The 18,168-nt window shown below is 69.2% G+C and overlaps 5 protein-coding genes across 5 annotated transcripts in view; 2 read left to right on the top strand and 3 right to left on the bottom strand.

The window, feature by feature from the left end:
- Nucleotides 1–1,132, bottom strand: part of CHLNCDRAFT_141599 (hypothetical protein) — a gene marked incomplete at both ends in the record, with an annotated part of 1,472 nt that extends 340 nt beyond the window's left edge. Inside the window, 3 exons of the mRNA XM_005842981.1 lie at nucleotides 218–316; nucleotides 606–964; nucleotides 1,075–1,132. Of these exons, the coding sequence (XP_005843043.1) occupies nucleotides 218–316; nucleotides 606–964; nucleotides 1,075–1,132 (516 nt within the window). The remainder of the gene's footprint in view (nucleotides 1–217; nucleotides 317–605; nucleotides 965–1,074) is intronic.
- Nucleotides 796–3,974, top strand: CHLNCDRAFT_59365 (hypothetical protein; the record flags this gene model as incomplete). Its single annotated transcript, XM_005843004.1, has 7 exons — nucleotides 796–852; nucleotides 1,592–1,707; nucleotides 1,914–2,165; nucleotides 2,367–2,535; nucleotides 2,726–2,810; nucleotides 3,050–3,183; nucleotides 3,526–3,974. The coding sequence occupies 7 exons, from the start codon at nucleotides 796–798 to the stop codon at nucleotides 3,745–3,747; spliced, it is 1,035 nt and encodes a 344-aa protein (XP_005843066.1). The 3' UTR covers nucleotides 3,748–3,974.
- A 1,081-nt stretch (nucleotides 3,975–5,055) lies between these two features.
- On the bottom strand, nucleotides 5,056–6,112 carry CHLNCDRAFT_141596 (hypothetical protein; the record flags this gene model as incomplete). The annotated part of the gene is made up of 3 exons (XM_005842980.1): nucleotides 5,056–5,659; nucleotides 5,802–5,867; nucleotides 6,057–6,112. The coding sequence occupies 3 exons, from the start codon at nucleotides 6,110–6,112 to the stop codon at nucleotides 5,056–5,058; spliced, it is 726 nt and encodes a 241-aa protein (XP_005843042.1).
- A 2,643-nt stretch (nucleotides 6,113–8,755) lies between these two features.
- On the bottom strand, nucleotides 8,756–14,191 carry CHLNCDRAFT_55429 (hypothetical protein; the record flags this gene model as incomplete). Its single annotated transcript, XM_005842979.1, has 16 exons — nucleotides 8,756–8,860; nucleotides 9,218–9,322; nucleotides 9,607–9,747; nucleotides 9,948–10,050; nucleotides 10,309–10,395; nucleotides 10,599–10,676; nucleotides 10,904–10,988; nucleotides 11,215–11,385; nucleotides 11,600–11,662; nucleotides 11,890–11,983; nucleotides 12,158–12,232; nucleotides 12,567–12,669; nucleotides 12,912–13,039; nucleotides 13,255–13,350; nucleotides 13,659–13,751; nucleotides 13,937–14,191. 16 exons carry the CDS (start codon nucleotides 14,189–14,191, stop codon nucleotides 8,756–8,758), a joined length of 1,782 nt encoding a protein of 593 aa, XP_005843041.1.
- Nucleotides 14,192–15,199: 1,008 nt separating this feature from the next.
- CHLNCDRAFT_141593 (hypothetical protein) overlaps nucleotides 15,200–18,168 on the top strand; it is a gene marked incomplete at both ends in the record, with an annotated part of 4,017 nt that continues 1,048 nt past the window's right edge. The window contains 8 exons of the mRNA XM_005843003.1: nucleotides 15,200–15,259; nucleotides 15,353–15,457; nucleotides 15,921–16,042; nucleotides 16,449–16,536; nucleotides 16,721–16,795; nucleotides 17,169–17,304; nucleotides 17,512–17,765; nucleotides 18,004–18,129. Of these exons, the coding sequence (XP_005843065.1) occupies nucleotides 15,200–15,259; nucleotides 15,353–15,457; nucleotides 15,921–16,042; nucleotides 16,449–16,536; nucleotides 16,721–16,795; nucleotides 17,169–17,304; nucleotides 17,512–17,765; nucleotides 18,004–18,129 (966 nt within the window). The remainder of the gene's footprint in view (nucleotides 15,260–15,352; nucleotides 15,458–15,920; nucleotides 16,043–16,448; nucleotides 16,537–16,720; nucleotides 16,796–17,168; nucleotides 17,305–17,511; nucleotides 17,766–18,003; nucleotides 18,130–18,168) is intronic.

Genomic DNA, 18,168 nt, shown 5'->3' with positions numbered 1-18,168 from the left:
CGGGGCAGCACGATGGCCTGCGGGCGAGCAGGGGAGGTGCATCCGTTCGGTTTCGGCCACGAGGCGCGGCAACCTGGCGCGCTGGATGCACGGGGCGCCCGCGCAGCCCGCGCCGGCCTGCCTGCCTGCTCCATCCCCGCGCCGGCCTGCCTGCGCCGGCCCAGCGTAAGGCTTAGCGCTGCTGGTAGCCTCGGCCGCCCGCCGGGAGGCGCCGCACCTGCGGGCCCAGCGCCTTCAGGCATCGCTCGAACTTGAAGTGGACCTCATCCGCCACACGCAGGTGGTCAAAGCTGGTGGCATAGGGCACAGCCACCACCTGCGCACGGCGGCAGCGCGGGCGGCGGCGAGGCGGGGTGGGGTGGGGTGACGCTCGAGGCGGGCGAGGGCTGCTGGCTGGCTTGGCGGGGAGGGAAGCTGGCTGCAAGCGGGGCCCGGCTTTGCCGCAAGGCACTGGCCAAGTGCCGCGCTTCACTAAGAGGGCAGGTATTCAGTAAGAGGGCAGGCAGACAGGCGGCGGCAGCAGGGAAGGGACCAAAGCAGGCGAAGAGGCGCCTTCGCACGCATGCAGAGCTCCCATTGTGACCACCCACTGCCACCCTCCTCACCAGCGCTCCTCGTGCGGCCAGCCCCTCCAGCAGCGGCCTGTAGGCCAGCTGCGGCGCCGCGCCCACAAAGCTGCCGCCGATGAAGTGCACCAGGCAGCGGGGCGAGGCGCCATCCGGTGGAGACAGCACAAAGCACTGCTCCACTTCCTTCCAGTCGCCGCCGGGGCCGCCGCCCAGCTGGTTGGCAATCATGAGCTCCAGGCTGGCAAAGCCCGCGGGCGGGGCCTTGCTGCTGGAGGCGGAGGAGGTGGCGCCGCCACCATTGGCGCCAGCGTCGGCGGCACCGGCAGCGGCGGCAGCCGCGTGCACCGGGCGGCCCAGGGCCCTGCTGGGCGGGCCGACGCGCTGCACTGGGGCTGCTGCGGCAGGGGCGGGGGTCGCGGGGAGGCTGGGGAGGTGCAACGTCGCGGGAGGCGAGGCCGCCTTCGGCCAAGCGCATCAGCACGCCTGCAACGAATCCACCAGACACCCACCTGCACGCCAGATCCGGGGAAGAAGCCAGCCGGCCACCGCACGGCCTTGGCCATGCTGAACAGCAAGGCGGTGGCAGGTGAGCGACGCCGACATCTCAAATGCCAATACTCCGCAATTGGGCGCGATCAGGAAACTCCAGGGCCTTGAAGCTTCGAACACTGGCCATGTGGCTGCCAGCTAGGATGTTGCCATGTTGTGCTGCATTTCGACCCACCCGGCCGTTCCCGACCCCACCAGTGACTGCCCAGCGCCTCATCTGATCCCTGGGCCTTGAGGCATGAGGCTAGCCGCTCACTGCCCAAACCATGCTGCAGCTGTCGCTACCAGACCTCCACAGCTGCCCGCCTGTCCACACTGTGTGAGGGCATCCGCGGTGCGGCTGGCTGGGCACGGAGCCTGACTGGCTTGAACTTTTTGTGACGCTCTAGAGTCACGCCCCCTGCACTCCCTACCACCCTCCACACTTCGCCCAGCAACCCGACGGCTTGTGTGCTTGCTCTGTCGCGCTGCAGGTGCGCGGCCGCAGCAGGCGCCAGGGCCTAGGGTGCCGCGCTGCCGCCAGCGGCGACGACGACGCCGCCAGCCACGTCCCCGACACGCTGCCAGTCGCGGGCCTGGACAGCGATTGGTGGGTTGGAGCTGGGGGGTGGAGTATCGACCCACTGCATGCATGCTGAGGTGGCCGGCATACAGCTGCGCTCCTGCTCTCCTGCCTGATGCCGATAGTTCAGGCACAGGGCCGGCTGTTCGTCTCCCCTGCCCCCCAGCACCCCGCCGCCCCTCAGCCTCGCTTGCGCGCTTGCCGTGCCTGCCCGGCGGCATGATGCGGTGCAGGCGCAAGTTCCGAGCGCAGCTCGTGGCTTCGTCCAGCGGCGCTGCCGCGGCGGCGCCGGCCGCCGGCGCCGCCACGCCCGCCGACGCCGCGTGGGCCCACTCGCTGCCGCAGCCCGAGCACGGCTGCCTGCTGCTGGCCAACCCGCTGATGTTTGGGGCCAGCCAGACCTACTTCCACATGAGTGTGGTCCTGGTGTGGGCGCACGACAGCCGCGGCAGCGCGGGGCTCATCCTCAACAGGTTAGCGGGCTGGTGGGGGGCGTGGGCGTGTGGGCTGGGCCTGGGCCGGCAGTTGCCCCCCTGGATGCAGAGGGGAGCACGCCGCCGCGTGTTGCGTGCCCCAGCCTGCGCTCCCCTTCCTGCCTGCCGCGCCACCTCGCACCTCCCCACCGCATCCCTCCCCCTCCACACCCTCCCAGCCACCCGCTGCTCCCCGCTCCCTCCTCCCCGCAGGCCAACAGAGTATCTGGTGTCCCGCTTCGGCGCCGGGGCCGGCTTCCTCACTCCTGAATTCGATAAGGCGCAGCTGTACCTGGGCGGTGACGTGGGCCCCGACACAGTGCACCTGCTGCACGGCGTGCCCGACCTGGCCGCCAGCAGCGAGGTGTTCTCGGGAGTCTGGGTGAGGCTTCACGGGGCGGGTTGCTCGGCGGCAGCGGCCACTTGGGTGACTGTGTTGACTGTGTCCAGCTGGCGGTGTGCTGCGGCTGCAGCCAGCCGGCGGTGCCGTGTGCTGCGCCCCCGAGCGCTGGGTGGCAAGCCTCGACAACTAGCCGACGGCCGCTGCCGTGCCGTGCCGCGTGCGCCTGCAGCTGGGCGGGTTTGAGGCGGCCAAGCGAGGCATCGCAGAGGGGCGGTACGAGGCGAGCCAGTTCAAGGTACTGACGAGATACGCGGGTGAGCAGGCTCAGGCTAGGCTGGGCGGGGCTGGCTGGGTGGGGTTCCCGGGGTTGGCTTCCAAGCTGGCTCGCGGGTTGTGGTACGCGAGATACGCGTGTGAGCCTGCCTGCTACCCTGCGCCCTCAGCCTGGCCACCCCCTCCCGCAGCTGCTGCTGCTCCTCCAGCTCCTTGGAGGCAGCCGCCACGCCACTTGACCGCCCACCCCACCCTGTGCACGGCCTGTGCACGCACGCAGGCTGGGGGCCCGGGCAGCTTGAGTCGGAGTGTGCCCGCGGCGTGTGGCTGCCCGTCTCGGCCTCCAAGCACGCGGTGCTGCGCTGGGCGGAGCCCACCAGCGCGGTGGATGACTACTGGCACTATGTGGCGCAGGTGGGAGCTGGGGGCCATGTGTGGGCGTAGGTGGGGGTTGGGGGCCATTTGTGGGCGTACTTGGGCCGCCGGCTGTGTTTGTGGGCTAGACGGGTTTGATGCGAGGCGTGGCACGGGTGTGGGCGGCTTTGTGGGGGCATCGGCTGTGTGCGCTGCTGTGCTGGCTGCCGCATGTGGGTATGGCAGGTTTGGGGGTGGCCAGGACTGCGCTGGCCTGATGGCAGGGGCGCGGTGGTCTGGGGCGCAGCTGTTCCCAAGTGCTCGCGTCTTGTCCTTACCCGGCCTCCTCACCCACGCCTGCCTGCTGCGCACGCTGCGCGTGCTGTGCTGTGTTGTGCGCAGCTGGCGGGCGGCGACCTGGCGGCGCTGTCTCGCGAGGTGCTGGGCGTGGCAGACCCAGACATTCAGCGGGCGGCCGGTGGCGGCTACGCGCCCAAGGCGGAGGAGGAGGAAAGCGAGCCGGGGCTGGGCGGCCCGCACGTCGCGCGCGCGCGGTGGCAGCAGCAGCAGCGGCGGCGCGGGCGGCTGCCAGAGGCGGACTACCGTGATGGGGCGGGCATCTGAGGCGCGAGGCGCTGCATGGCTGGCATTGCCCAGGCAGAGGGCTGGCGGCCTTCCTGGTTCTCTTGCGCTTTCCTCCACCTGCCACTGTCACACTCATCAACATGCACGCCACGCCTGATAGAAATGCCAGCTGCCTGCGCTGTGCTCTCAAGGACGCGGGGCTCCCGCTCTCCCCTCCTGTTGCCTGAAAGCTTAGTTTTTCAGATGATTGTGTCATCTCGCCCCCCCTTCTGTGCCGCCTCATCCTCAGTTTTGCCACCTGCGCGCGTCGCCCCTCGCGAGTCTCTTCCAGTTGCGCATTTTGACCTGGACCCATTGCTCCAGCGCAGCCGGGCCTGAGCCCAGCCTAGCTTACAGGAGCGTCAAGCTGTTGCAGCAGCTCAACGAAGCAGCTCAATGCAGCTGCCTCGCTCGGAGGCAGCCGCGACAGCAATGAACCGCGGCTATGCACAGCCTGCGCTGCCTGCGCTGCCGCCGCCAAACTCGCAGGCGATGTGCAGCGCGGGGGCAAGCTGCGCTGCCTCTTTCAGCGCCTCGGCCAGCCCCACATCCTCCGCCAGCTGCGGGGCCGCCGCAGCCTGCAGGTGCAGCCGCTGCAGGGCCGGGTGCCGCGCCGCCCAGCCCACCAGGCTCAGCTGCTCCGCGGGGCTGCCGCAGCGGTCGTAGCGGTTCGCTGCCAGTGCCTCCAGCTGCCAGGCAGCGGACAGCACGGGCAGGCTGGCTGCGGCCACGCTGGCGGGCAGCGCCAGGCGCAGCAGGCGCGCCAGCCAGGGCCCCGCGGGCAGAGCCGGGTCTGCCGGGGCGGGCCAGCGCCAGTCGAGCGCCTGCAGCCGGGTGAGGCCCGCCAGCTCGGCTGGGAACGCGAGCAGGCGCCCCGAGCAGGCGCCCAGAAGCTGCAGCGAGGTGAGGCGCGGCAGCGCCGCCAGCGCCGCTGGCAGCCAGACGTCGTCCTCGGGGCCGCCGCCGCCGGGCAGCCCCGGCTGCTGCACCGACAGCGCCCTGAGGGCAGTGAGGTGCGCCAGGGTGCCCGGGTGGGGCAGCTGCTGGCGGCCCGCCAGCGACAGCTCCCGCAGGCTGCTGCCAAAGCGGGACAGCAGCGTGTAGCCGCTGCTGACATAGCTGCCGCCGCTCAACGCCAGGCTGGCCAGGCTGCTCATCGACGCCAGCTGGAGCGGGGACACGGGAGGGCGGACAGCACAATCAGCCTCAGAGGTACGGCCGCACGGCCGGCACAACAGCGGCATGCGCTCAGCCAGCCGCGCAGGCAACCAGACCGCTGCCCACGGGAAGCGACGGCCGGCAGCAGTGCTACGCAGCCAGCTGCGGGCGGCCACAGGAAGGCATGCGGGCCTGCGGCCTTGCCTGCTGCGGCAGCGCGGAGCTGCGTGCATCGCCGGCAAGCGCCAGTGCGGTCACGCCGGCCGGCAGCTCCGCTTCGGGCCTGATCCGCAGGGGGCAGCCCTCCAGATGCAGCTCACGCAGCGAGGTCAGCCCTTGCAGCTGCGCCACCAGCTGCAGCTTGCTGCCGGCGCGCACGTGCAGGGTGCGCAGCCCTGCCAGCGCCGCCACCCAGCCGCTGAGCTTGGCCCCACGGTCCACCTCAAAGCGCAGCTCTGCCAGGCCGCAGCAGCGCTCTGCCAGCGCCGCTTTCAGCTCCGCGAAGGCGCGGCGCAGGCGGCCGGTGGGGGCTCCTTGCGGGATGCAGAGCTGCAGGTGCAGGCAGACCAGGTGCGGCGCCGCTCGCGCGCCCAGCCAGGCCGCAAAGGCGCGGAGGCGTGGCAGGAAGCGGGCCGCCGCCTCGCGGGTAGGCTGTGTGGGTCCGGGCGCGAGCCGCAGGGCTGCGGAGCGCAGCAGCGCTGGGCTGCCTAGCAGGCGGTTCCACCGCCGGCACACCAGCGCCGCCGCCGCGTGCCTGCAGAGGGCAGGGTAGCAGACACGACGCGAGGCTCGCACTTGCATGCATCCAAATTAGTGGTTGCAAGCATGGTTTGCTCTGCATCGAGTACATGCGAGGCGGCTGCGGCTGGCGCAGGCGCCAGCTCCCGGTGGCTCACCTCTCCTGTAGCCCTAGCGAGCCAAAGATAAGGACCAGCGCCTCATCTGACAGGCAGCCAATGTCGCTGCAGGCAGCATGGGCAGAGGGAGCCGCTGCGGCCGGGTTGCCGCGGCGTCGCCGGCGGGCCGAGGACAGCAGGTGTGACAGGCGCCTGCGGTTGGCGGGGAGTGTTGGCGGATCAGGAATCTGTTTGATTGCTGGGCTGCTGGAAGGCAACTGCAGGCTTGGGGCGAGAGGGAGCCGCAGGCCCCACCAGGCGAGGAAGCCACTGGCGGTTGGAAGCGGCGCCGAGTCGGCGGCAGTGTGCATGCCATGCCGCGCACATGCCGCACGCTACCCGTTTCTGGTGTTGGCGATGCTGATCACTAACCTGTTGACGAGCTGGAGGTGCTGGGAAGGCGATGCCTTGCTCCGCGAGCCCCTGCCGCAGGCGGAGTCTGACAGTTGCAAGGCAGCAAGGTGGCTAGAGGGGGACCGTGCGTCCAGAGGCATGGCGAGTCTCGCTGAGATCGATGGGGATGCTGGTCCAGCCTGCTCATATGTAGAAGCCTAATAGTTCTGACGTGGTGCTGGCAGCTAGCTAAACAGTGTTTCTGAAAGCTGGCGAAATCGCCAAATGCTGGCGAAATCGGGCAAAAAACGGCTCTGGCTGGCGATTGGCCGAAGGCCATCGCCAGCCAGAGCTGGCGAAATGAGGGCAGGCGGCAGGACATGGTCGCCAGCCCGTCGCCATCCCCCATGACTGGCATCGCCAATATATTGAGGGAAAATGGCCAAATTTCCTCAGGAACTTCATTCCATAGTGTTAAAAAAGCGCCAGCTTTCTGGGGGCTTCGCCCCCAGCCCCCCATAAAGGGAGGCAAGTGCCGACAAAGCAACGGCGGCACCGCATGCGTCCGCTGCGCCGCGCCAGGCGCAAGGGTGGTTCCCCCGCAATTCGCCAACCCCCACTGTGCCATCGCCAGTTGATTGGCGAAATTTGGATGCGACAGCGGTCCTCATCGCCAGCCCATCGCCAACGCTGCCACGAGGGCCAGAAACACTGTAGCTAAATATCTCAACAGGTGCACCTGCGAGCCCTGCCCATCAGTTAGGCGACTCCTTGGCGATATCCTGCATCTGGAAGTGAAGCCTGGTGCCGCACCTGCGATCAGTTCAGCTGGAGTGCTCACTCCTCCGTAGATGGATTCAACCCCCGACTCGTGTGTCGCCTTCGAGGAACATGGCGACCTGCTGGCGATGGTGTTCAGCCAGCTGACGCTGGAGGAGAGGTGCGCTTCAAACCGAGTTGCCTCTGCTTGCAGCTGGAAACCACAGCAGCGCTAGCAGGCGCAACACAACAAAATGGGGAGGATGGAAGGAAAACAGTCAGGCAGCCACCCCCCAACCTCCCTTCCCTGCAGGCACCGCTCGCTCCCGCTTGTGTGCCGCTTGTGTGCCGCCGCTGGCATCAGCTCCTGCACACCCCGGCGCTGCTGGCCAGCGTCTCTGTGTGCCTGCAGCACCCATCCAGAGAGCAGTGGCTTACGGGCATGCGTGCGCTGTGCGACTGGCTGGTGCGCCACGCGGCTGGGCGCATGCGGCAGCTGCGGCTGTGCCTGCAGCCGCCCGCTGCCAGTGATCTCCAGGAGCACCAGGAGCTTGCGGCGCTCTTGGCCGGCACGCTGGCAGCCTGCGGCGCAGCCGGAGGGCTGCAAGACCTGCATCTGGAACTGCCCATCATCCCCTGCCACCTGGGCGCCTGGGTGCCCGCATCCTTCCAGGGGCTGCGCCGCCTGCACATCGTCAGCGACACCGTGGTGGTTGCCTGCTCGCCGCTGCACTCGCTAACGGACCTGGAGGTGCTGCATCTGGATGGGCCAGAGACGCATGTGGAGGAGCATGCCCGTCTGCCGCCATTCATCACCCGCCTCGTGCTCGGCTCAGATGATGACCTTCGCGATGCGCTACCGAAGCAGGTGTGGGGCATGGCCACGCCTGGCGCACTTGCAGCACCTGGAGCTGAGCCCTGATCCCAGCTTCCCTTTCGCGGCGCTGACGGGCCTCCGCACGCTCCACACCCTCTGCCTGCCGATTCGTCTTGTGGAGGACGCAGCACTGCCCACCGGCTGCTGGCTGTCCAGCCTGCGCCGCCTGGCCGCCCCAATCCCGCTCCTGGCCAATAGCATGGAGGCGCTGGCGGCGGCCTCGACCCTGGAATACCTGGCAGCCTGGAGTTTCTTGGATGATGCCACCGACACGACAACACAACTGATTGGCGTCATCCGCTGGGCAGCGGGCCGGCCCATGCTGCGCAAGCTGGTGCTGGAGAAGCTCGAGGCTGGCGAGCTGCCTTGCGACGTGGTTGCTGCGGCGCTCGAGGTGCAGCGGCAGCAGCCCGTATTGCAGATCGAGCTGCAGGATGCTGCACATACTGAGCTCTGCAACACTTTTGATTGACTGCACCAAACCAAGCTGCTTTCTGCTCCATTCCTGTGTAACGGAGCACAGTGCATTACAGCCGCTGCTGGGCTCAGCACCGGAGCAGCAGCTGGAATTAAATAAACTAAAGGAAGGTAAAGGAAAAAAGGGTCGAGGGCCTGCGCCAGGCAGACGGATGCTGCGGCAGCCAGGACAGCTTCAGGAATACGTCACAAGAACGTCGCAAGTTGCAATGAAATGGCAAGGGTGGCGCGCCGCGGCGGGCATCGGCAACCAATCGTGAGAAACAGGAGGGCGGGGGTGGGTGCAGTGGAAAAGCGACTGCAGGTCAACGATGAGACACATAAAGGAATCAAATGGGGGGCCGTGCATGTGGGTCCAAACCCCACGGCGGCAGCATCCGTGGGAATGGGTCGCTCGTTGGCTCCAGGCTGGCAGCACGCTGCACCATGGATGTACACAGCGGCGGCGCTGCAACCCACCGCTGCACGCGGCCGCCAGCAGCTCGCCAGGAGCGGGAAGGAGGGGCGGCTAGGACGCCAGCACGCGGTCAGACCAGCCGAGGGCCAGCTGGCGTGCCAGCGTGGGCAGCTGCTGCACGCCAGACTGTACCACCCGAGGCAGGTCCACATCGCCCTGCAGGCAGGCGGGCGGGCAAGGGCAGGTGAGACCGCAGGGGAAGCAATCGGGGGCAGCCCAGGGCAGGGGGGCAGGCAGAGAATGGGATCTGACTCCACCACATGGAGGCATTCAACATCCCAGGGTGAATGCCAGGGATCATCGGGGTACAGCATTTCCGGGCATTTTAGCACCCCCCGCTGCTGCATCCGAACTCCCTTGGCCCCAAGCAGCAGTCGCCACCGCCACCGCCGTGCACAGCCTCCAGCCGGGCCCCCCACCACGTATCTCCCTAACAGCACTCTCCCACCAACGCGCGTGGCTGCAGTGTGCCTGCCAGGGAGCGCCCATGCCTGCCGTAGGCTGCGTGCACACCTGCACCAGGCGCAGCAGCCGGCCCAGCTCCTCCACATGCAGGCGGTCGTCCTCTGTGAATGCCCGCAGCAGCTGGCGCCGCAGCTGGTCATCCAGCAGTACCACCTGGGGGCCGGGCGGGGGTGGGGTGGGGTGGGGTACAGGTGTGGGTACACTGGCATGGTGGGACCGCCCGACAGGGATGGAGCTGACCGAGAGCGAGGCCGCATGCCCGGCTGGCCCCGGGCGGGGCTCCCATGTCCGGTCCGCTCCCAGCAGCCCTGCCCTGCCGGGTACACGTGAAGCAACCGGCCCCCGCGCTGGCGCGGCATGCGGCGGCAGCGGCAGCGGCAGTGGCGACAGCGCCGGAGGCGGCGGCGCGAGCCTCAGCCTCCACCCGCCAGCCTCACCCGCGCGCCGTCGCTGACGGTGGCCGACAGGTCGAGGCCTGCGGGGTTGGGCGCGCCGCCGGGGCCGCCCGTGCCCTCCCTCGCCAGGCGCAGCAGGTTCTCCAGGCGGTCCCACTGGAAGCGTCCGTCCTGGAAGAGGACCTGCATGGGGTGGAAAGAACACACACGGGAGGAAAGAATGAGGAAAGAACGAGGAAGGAACGAGGAAAGAGCAAGGGAGCGGCCGTCGGCCAGGCCGAGTGCAAACAGCGCTGGCGCAGGTGCGTGCAGAGCGCCCGCGGGGCCCCGGGCTGCTGCCGGGTGCAGCGGCACAAGGCATCCGGCGCGGCTGCCGGCGCAACGTGCAAGCACACGCGCGTCATGCAGGCGGCAGGCAGGATAGGGTGCAGGTGGCGTGCCTGGAAGAGGCGGGTGCGCAGCGCCGGATCCTCATCCGTCAGCAGCCTGCGGGGAGCACGCGGCGGGGCGGGGCAGGGTGGGTGGGGTGGTGGGGCGGCTGCGAGCAGCCCCGGCCAGGCCCCCGCCGCCACCCGCCGCCAGTGCAGCTCCGCTAGCCGCGCGGGGAAAAAAAAAAGAATGGCGGCTGGGAGAATGGCGGCTGGGAGACGAGCAAGGCATCATTTCATACACAAACAAAATAAACGATGAACAAAAACACGACATCAATAAACAGAAACAAACAAATAAACAGAGACAGCCCACCTGCGGGCCACGTAAGGGTAGGCCACCTCGAGGAAGTGGAACTCCGGGTTCAGGGTTAGGCAGATGCCCTCCTGCGTCAGCAGCGACCTGCGGGCGGGGCAGCGGGAGAAGGGTAGGGTGCTGCTGTCTGCCGAGGTGCGTGCTCAGCAGGTGGGCACAGGGATGCACAGGGTGCACGGGGGAGACTCAGCAGGAGAGGGAGGTGGCACGGGGGGCTGGGCTGCGGCGCCGGCAATCGCTGCTGGCTGGGAGCGGAGGCAGGAGGCAGCGGTACCGTGCTGCCACGGTACCTGATGACCAGGGAGTAGCGCTCGGGGATGCGGATGGGATACTGGTATACCAGCTCGTTGAACTTGGAGGTGACGGTGCTGCGGGGCGGGACCAAGGCGGGACCAGCGGCAGGGGTGGGCGGGCGGGCCAGGTGCATGGGACAGGGGGGCACACGGCAGGTGGTAGCGGCTGGGGAGAGGTGCAGGCTCCCTCCAGGCCAGGGAACCGCAACGCCTGCCCCGCTCAGCTGCCACCCGGCAGCATATCCACAGCAGCAACCCTGCACGCAACAGCAAGGAGCCTGACGGGCCCCAGGGGGCCTCACCGGAAGTTAAAGTCGGCCAGAGACTGGCCCAGCGAGTCCGCCCAGATCTTCTCCAGCGCCGGCACCAGCGGCGCCACGTCGGTGCCTGCAGGGGGGGGGGGCAGGCGGGGCGCCGCAGCTGAGCGGCAGCGGCGGCGCGCTGGGCACGCGGGGAGGGCGCCGGAGCGCGCAGGCCCGCTGCCGTGGCCGGGCTGTGGCAAAGGAGGCCTGCCATCCCTGTCGCCTCCCTGTTTACGGCACTACTCTCTCTCACTCTCTCTCCATCTCCCTCACCCTCTCTCTCTCTCGCACACCCACACACAAACGCTCACCCTTGGCAAGGAAGCCCAGCTTGATGAAGTCCCCCGCCATCCCCGGGTAGTCCTTGTTCACGGCATGCACCACCGCATCTATCAGGATCTCCTTGTTGCTCTGGCTCAGCTCCGCCACGTTGCCAAAGTCGACGTACGCGATGCGGCCGTCGGGCAAGGCGAAGATGTTGCCTGCGGGGCGAGGGCAGGGGGCTCAGCGCGTGCCGAGCGCTGGGCAGCGCGTGGCGGGGCGGGGCAGGCGGGCAGCCCAGGCACCTGCCACTGCCCGCAAGCCTGCAGAAGCGCAGGCACCTGCCGTTGCCAGCAAGGCTGCACAAGCCCGCAGGGCGGCGGGGTGCCACCCTGATCTGGGTGCGGGCCCTAAACCCTAATCCCTAAGCCTCACCTGGGTGAGGGTCGCCGTGGAAGAGGCCAAACTCCAGCAGCTGGCGCAGGCCCGACACCACGCCTGCGGCGGGTGGCAGCAGACGCACATGCGAGTACATGTTTGTGTGGGGTGCGCGTGTGGCCGGCCGGCTTGGCCCGGGAATCCCAGACGCGCCTGGCACTCCAGGGAGGCAGAGCTGGCTACTACCCACCCACCGGGTGGCCACCCCAACGGCGCAGCGCAGCACAGCACAGCCACCACACCACACCGCCACACCACACCACACCACACCGCGCCCGCCCACCCACCTGTGCGGATGAAGGCTGGCAGGTCGAGGCCCGAGGCCTTGATGGCCTCCACGTCGGTGCACCGGATGCCGTCGATCCACTCCATCACCAGCACCTGCAGGGGTGGGCCCGCGCATAGCATAGCATATACATAGCATAGAGAGGCGGCTGGAGGATGCATGGAGCAGCCGACCTCTGCCCGCGCCTGCCAGCAGCGCCCACTCCCTGCGTACACCTGCCAGCCCCCGCCTGCCCCTCGGCCCGGGGCCCCGCGGCCGCCGGCACGCACCTGTGGGCCGCTGAGGTCGCGCCGCACCCACGGAATCTTGACCAGCGGGTCGCCATCAAAGTTGGCGTAAAAGTCCTGCAGGGGGTGTGGCAGCGGCAGAGCGACAGTGGATGGCGGCTTGTGGTGACTGGCGGCGGCCGTGGCGGCGGTCTGTGTGTGTGTGTGGTGCTTGGTGGTGGCGGTGGTGGTGGTGGTTGGGCGTGCGTGGCGGGCGCCGACCCGTTCACGCGGAGGCGCAGGAGGCGGAACGCGTGCAGGCAGGCAGGCAGGCAGCCTTGCGGGCGGCCCACACGCGCCCCAAGGAGCCCACTCACCCTAGGGAGCCCACACACGGCCCTCTCACCACACAGGAACCCCTCCCCCCCTCACCACGCAGGCCTCCCCTCACCACACAGGCCCCCTCCCTCACCAGGATATTGCGCGCCTCCTGCACATAGTCCAGCTCCTCCAGCAGCTTCTCCCCAAACTCATCCACAATCAGCTCCGCGTTGCACCCCAGGCGGCGCAGGGACCTGCAGGGACGGCGATTAAACAAGAATGTCGAATTTGCACATTCGGCTGCGCGGTGCACCCCAGCCGGCGCAGTGACCCCGGCAGGTCACTGCCGGAACTCAGGCTCAGGAATGGCCAACGGCTGGCTTCGAGCACGTCACGAGCAAGAGGCAGCGGCCGGCACAGGGTGTTGTTGGGCAATTGGTCACAATTGGCGACCGGCAACTGGCAACTGGCAGTCGGCAATGCAGGCGGCGCCCACCATCCGTTGATGAAGGTGCCCAGGGTGCGGAAGATGAAGATGTCTCGGAAGATGAGTGGCTCCACGCCCGGCCGCTGCACCTTCACCGCCACCTCCTCCCCCGTGTCCCGCAGCACCGCCTTGTAGACCTGTTGAGGGGCGGGAGAGGAGGGCAGCGGCGAGGCAGGGCTGCAGGGTGATGCAGGGTTCGGGCTGGGGAGAGGGCCGCGGCAAGGCAGGGGAGCAGCAGGGTGATGCAGGGCTCTGGTGGCTGGGGAGGTGCCGGGCGCGGTGCGGAGCAGCGGCTGCACCCCCCCACACGAGAGACACGCATTCACACAAGAACACAGGCGGGCCCCCTTACCTGGCCCAGGCTGGCGGCGGCGATGGGCCGCTCGCTGATGGAAGAGAACACCTCGCCCAGCGGCCGCCCCAGGCTGGCCTCGATGAGCGAAAAGGCCTTCGGGCAGTGGGGCCGGGCCAGTGCGTCAGGGAGGAGCAGGGAGGCAAGGGCCCGTGTTCTCCGCTGCACCCCCGCTAGCCCACCGATCGTCAAGCAATGGCGAGCACGCCGATCCTTTCCTCGCCCATCCCTGCCCTGCCCAACCACACCGCCACACACCGCCGCCATCAGCCCCCGCCAGCCCCCGCCTGCTCGCTCGCAGCCGGGGCGGCACATCCACGGCGCCGTGCAGCGCGCGTGCTGGCGCCTGCCGCCTCCAGACCGCAAGGTCAGGCGAGACACGCAGCCACCCGCCCGCAGCCCACCTGCTCGTCCGGGAACGGCGGCACGTCGTCTTGCAGCACACACAGCTCATTCATGTAGTCCTCCCGCATGATGTCGGGGCGGTTGGCCAGCACCTGTGGCGGGAGTGGATCGGATGCACACATGGCTGGTAGGAGCACCACCCGTGCCAGACAGACAGCGTTCTGTGGGGCTGCTGGTGCCTCGCGCGGCACCTGGCCTGCGGGCCCTGCCGCGCCCGACCCGCACACGCACAGGCACGCGCGCCCACTCCGTTGCAGCCCCACACGCCCGCGCCCACCTGGCCGGCCTTGATGAAGGTGGGCCCCAGGCGAGTGAGCAGGTCGCGCAGCTGGGTGGCGCGCTTCTTGACCTGCACGCTGTCGTCGGCCTGCCCCGACACGCCGTCGGCCCACAGCCCGGCGAAGAACAGGCCCACCTCGGTGCCGATCTGCACGCCGCGGCCACAGAGCGCCAGGAAGGCGGCGGGCGAGCCGATGGCGCGCTGCCGCACCAGCTCGGGAGAGTACTGCTGCCGGATGTTGCAGTAGCCCATCTGTACCGGTCGGGGGAGGGGTCGAGGGAGGGAGCAGGGGCCGAGGAGGCGTGGTTGGAAGGCGGGGGAGCAGCGGGGGGTGGGAAGGAGGGCCCCAGGGGAGAGTGTCTGCACCAGCTGGTCCACAGAGCTTTCCAATTGTACCGGCGGCCTCTGCCCAGGACCAGGCCGGGAGCACCCACCTCCATCTGCAGCTGCTCGTAGGCGTCCCGCTGGGTGCTGAAGAAGGGGATGTTCTGCCAGAAGGGCCTGCAAGCAGACGACCGTGTGGCAGCAAAGCGGCGAGGGATCAGGCTGCGTTGCTGCGCTCTTGGTGCTCACTCGGCACATGCCAGCAGCAAAGGGCGTGCAATGGGCTGGCATGCTGGCCACGATGGGCACACAACAGGCATGCCGCAGCAGGCAGCAGCACAGGCAGGCACAACACACGCCGATCGGGGCCTGGCGGCAGCAGCGGCGGCGGCACCGGCCCGCCGCACCTGTCGACGGTGACGGCCGCTGCGCGCACAACGACGCCCAATCTGCGCCCGCTGGCCCTGCTGCGTGCCTGGGCGCCAGTAAGGGCCCGGCCTCGAGGGGCAGTGTGGTGCTGCACCACCCCCCTGCCGCTGGTGCTACAGCCACCGGCCAGGCTCCGCGCGCAGCGCTCGTTCATGGATGATCCTGGATCCCGGGGACCGTTGTGGGGCCTCCACGCGTGGTGCAATGAGCCTACCCAGGGCGAAGGTCTGTCCGAAGGACAAGCGATGGTTTCAGCGCCGGGCTACAGTCCCAGAAAATCCAGCACACTGGCAGCAGCGAGCCAGGGCAATCCTGGGCCCCTGCTGCCCATCCAAGGAGCCAGCAGGGGCTGCCTTCTTCCGGGGCCCTGCGCCCGGCATGCATTGTTTGGCCACCTTCGACGGCTGCCTGACACCCGCCCGTCCACTCTGCCATTGCTGCCCAGCTCTCCTCCTCTGTCCGAGCGTCCATCGTGCACATCGGCGGCTGCCCGCGCACTCCAGCAGCATGGGGGTGCCCAAGAAGAAGTCGGGGGGCAAGAAGAAGCCCGCCCGGGCGCCGCAGCAGGTGTGCACGCCGCATGGGCACACATGCATGCGGCCGCCCCATGCCGCGCCGCCGCCGCTGATCGCGCAATGGATGCTCACCCTCGCCCCACAGCTGACGGCCGAGGAGCACTACGAGAATGCGGAGATGGCCTTCGCAATGGAGAACTTGGACCTGGCACGCACCAGCTTCAAGCGCGCGCTGGAGTTGGAGCCTGAGGTGGGTGCTGACGGTGCGGCGGCAGACCTGCGCTGCTGCGGCCGCCTGCCGCCTGCACGGCTGCTGCACGTGCTGCCTGCATCTCCCTGCGCCTGCAATCAGCAGCTGCTGGCTGGCTGCGCTTTGCCACATAAGCCTGGGCGCAGTGTACTGCACTCGAGTGTCCATGCATGTGTTTTAGGGGGGGGATGGCGTGATGCTAACCACGGTGAACAATCGCTGATGCGGGCCTCGAGCCCACAGCCTGATTACAACTTATACACTGGCTGACCATCCCCCTACCCGGCATGCCCGCACCACATGCACACACACGCACACTCATGCTCCTGCACCTCTGCTGCTGCGGCCGCCTCCCTCGGTCTGCATGCCAGCTCCCCCATTCCTTTCTCTGAACTCCCAAACACTTTCCTGCTCCTTACGCTTCCCTGCTGCCCCTCCCCGCTTTCCTCCCCCTCCCCTCCAGAATGTGGAGTACCTGGAGGGCTACGGCTCCTTCCTGGCCGAGGTGGGGCCCCGCTCCGAGGCGCTGGCGGTGCTGCAGAAGGCGGCGCAGCTGCTGCCAGACGAGGGCTTCGAGAAGTACATGTGAGCGGGGAGGATGGTGGCGGGCAGGGGGCGAGGGTGGAGGGAGAGGGGCTGCTGCTTCTTTGCGACGCTGCCGCTGCCGCTGCCTGCCGGCCGGCCGCCCGGCTGCACCTCTGGCTGGCCGCGCGGGGCCCTGAGAGCGAGCGCAGAGGATGATTGTACAACACTTATTCTACACTCCGACAGACGGGGCCCTCAGCGGCACCCCTGTGGACACACCTACACCTCTGACAAACTGATGCCTCGCTCCCATGCGCCCGCACCCGCTCGCCGCCGCCGCTGCTGCTGCCGCCTCCCTGCTCCCTCCCTCGCCTTGCCGCTCCTTCACACACACACTCGCTCGCTCGCTCACTCGAGCGCTCGCTCACTCACTCACTCGCCGCCGACCCCGACCTGCCGCCTGCAGGTACCTGGGCCAGCTGCAGGAGGGGCCCGAGGCGGAGCAGTGCGTGCGCAAGGGCATCTCTATCCTGAGGGGACACATCCAGCAGCACGTGCGGCCACCCAGCGCCGCCGCCGCCGCCGCCGCCGCTGCTGCCACCGCTGGCCCGGCGCCTGCCGCTGCTGGCCCGCCGCTGCCGCTGCCGCCGCGCGCTGCCGCGTCTGTGCTGCTGCACGTGCCCGGCCTTGCAGCCGGGCCGCCGGCTGCGCGCTTGGTGGCGTCGCGGCCTGCCGCAGGCCGCGCCGCCGGCCCTGCACGCCGACCGCGCGCCCCGCCGCGCCCTGCGCCTGCCCCGCGCCGCCACCACCGGAGTCTTTTTTCTGCCGCCGACGCGCCCCCGACCCCAAAGCGGGCGGGGGTGGCACCTGGGGCTGGCAGCAGATGGGCTCCGGAGAGCAACAGCAGGGGTTGTAACAGCGGCGCCGACGCCATGGGTGACGCCTTGCTGTGCCCCCCTGCGACATCTCACACGCGCACACACGCACACGCGCACACACACATGCTTTCTCCCTACCCCATCCCCGCCAGCTGCACCATCGCTGCACACACACACACACGCACACACCGCGCAGCGACGTTCTGCTGCACGTGCCGTGCCGCCGTGCCTCTGTGCTCGCCGCGCTGCCCCTGCCGCCGCGCCGCCGACCCTGCCGCGCCCGCACCCGCCTGCGCGCGCCTGCGCAGGGCGCAGAGCCTGCGCCTGCGGAGCAGGAGGAGGAGGCGGCGGCGCTAGAGGAGCACATGCAGGGCATGCTTTCCTCTGCGCTCTGCTCCCTGGTGGAGGTGTTGATGAACCAGGCACAGGAAAAGGGGGCGGCAGGTGGGCGGGGCGTGCCTGCCTGCGGTCGGGGGGTGGGGACGGCGGGCTGCTTGAGCGCTGGAGCGGCTTGGTTGGCTGGTGGGGGGCACGCCTCCCAGGGTAGTGCCGGCTTGCGGGCGCTGCGCCTGCGCCGCCGCGTGTGCGTCACCGCGGCCGACGCCGAGCTCAGCTGACCGCCGTGGCCGTCGGCGCCGCTGCCCGCCGCAGGCCTGGCGGCTGTGGAGGGCGAGTGCCAGGAGCTCCTGGGCGAGGCGCGCGGGCTGGCGCCCACCAGCCCCGAGCCGCTGCAGGCGCTGGCCAGCCTGCGGCAGCAGCAGGGCAAGGAGGAGGAGGCTCTGTCTCTGCTGCGCCAGTCGCTGGCGCTGTGGTTCAAGCCCTCCCCTCCCGACGATTCCGAGGAGGAGGAGGAGGAGGGCGAGGCGGCGGCGGGCAACGGCAAGCCTGCAGAGAAGGCTGCAGAGGTGCGCCAGATGCCGCGGCTTGGCTTGGCCTAACTTGACTTGCCTTACAGAGCGGATTCGGAGCCAGATAGGCCCGTACACGGCTTGGCCCGCCGCGCATCTCCCGCGACGCCCCGCGTCCTCTCCCGCCTGCCAGCCAGAACAGGGCCACAACCCTCCGCCGCCGCCACCACACAGCACGACGCGCCAAGCCCCACTGACGGCCCCATCCATCCCTCCCGCCCCCCAACTCCAGCAGGGCGCCGCTGCCGGCAGCAAGGAGCGGGAGCAGCAGTCGAGCGCCGGCGAGGAGGGCAGCGGCGGCGAGGAGGAGGAGGGGGAGGGGCAGGGCAGCGAGATGGACCTGGAGGAGAGCTTCAGCGATGTGGAGGAGGCGCTGCCCTCGTACGAGTTCCGCTTTGAG

Source organism: Chlorella variabilis (genome assembly GCF_000147415.1).
Source record: "Chlorella variabilis unplaced genomic scaffold CHLNCscaffold_36, whole genome shotgun sequence".
Lineage (NCBI taxonomy): Eukaryota > Viridiplantae > Chlorophyta > Trebouxiophyceae > Chlorellales > Chlorellaceae > Chlorella > Chlorella variabilis.
Note: the sequence above shows the minus strand (reverse complement) of the source record. Positions and strands in the feature narration are given on the sequence as shown.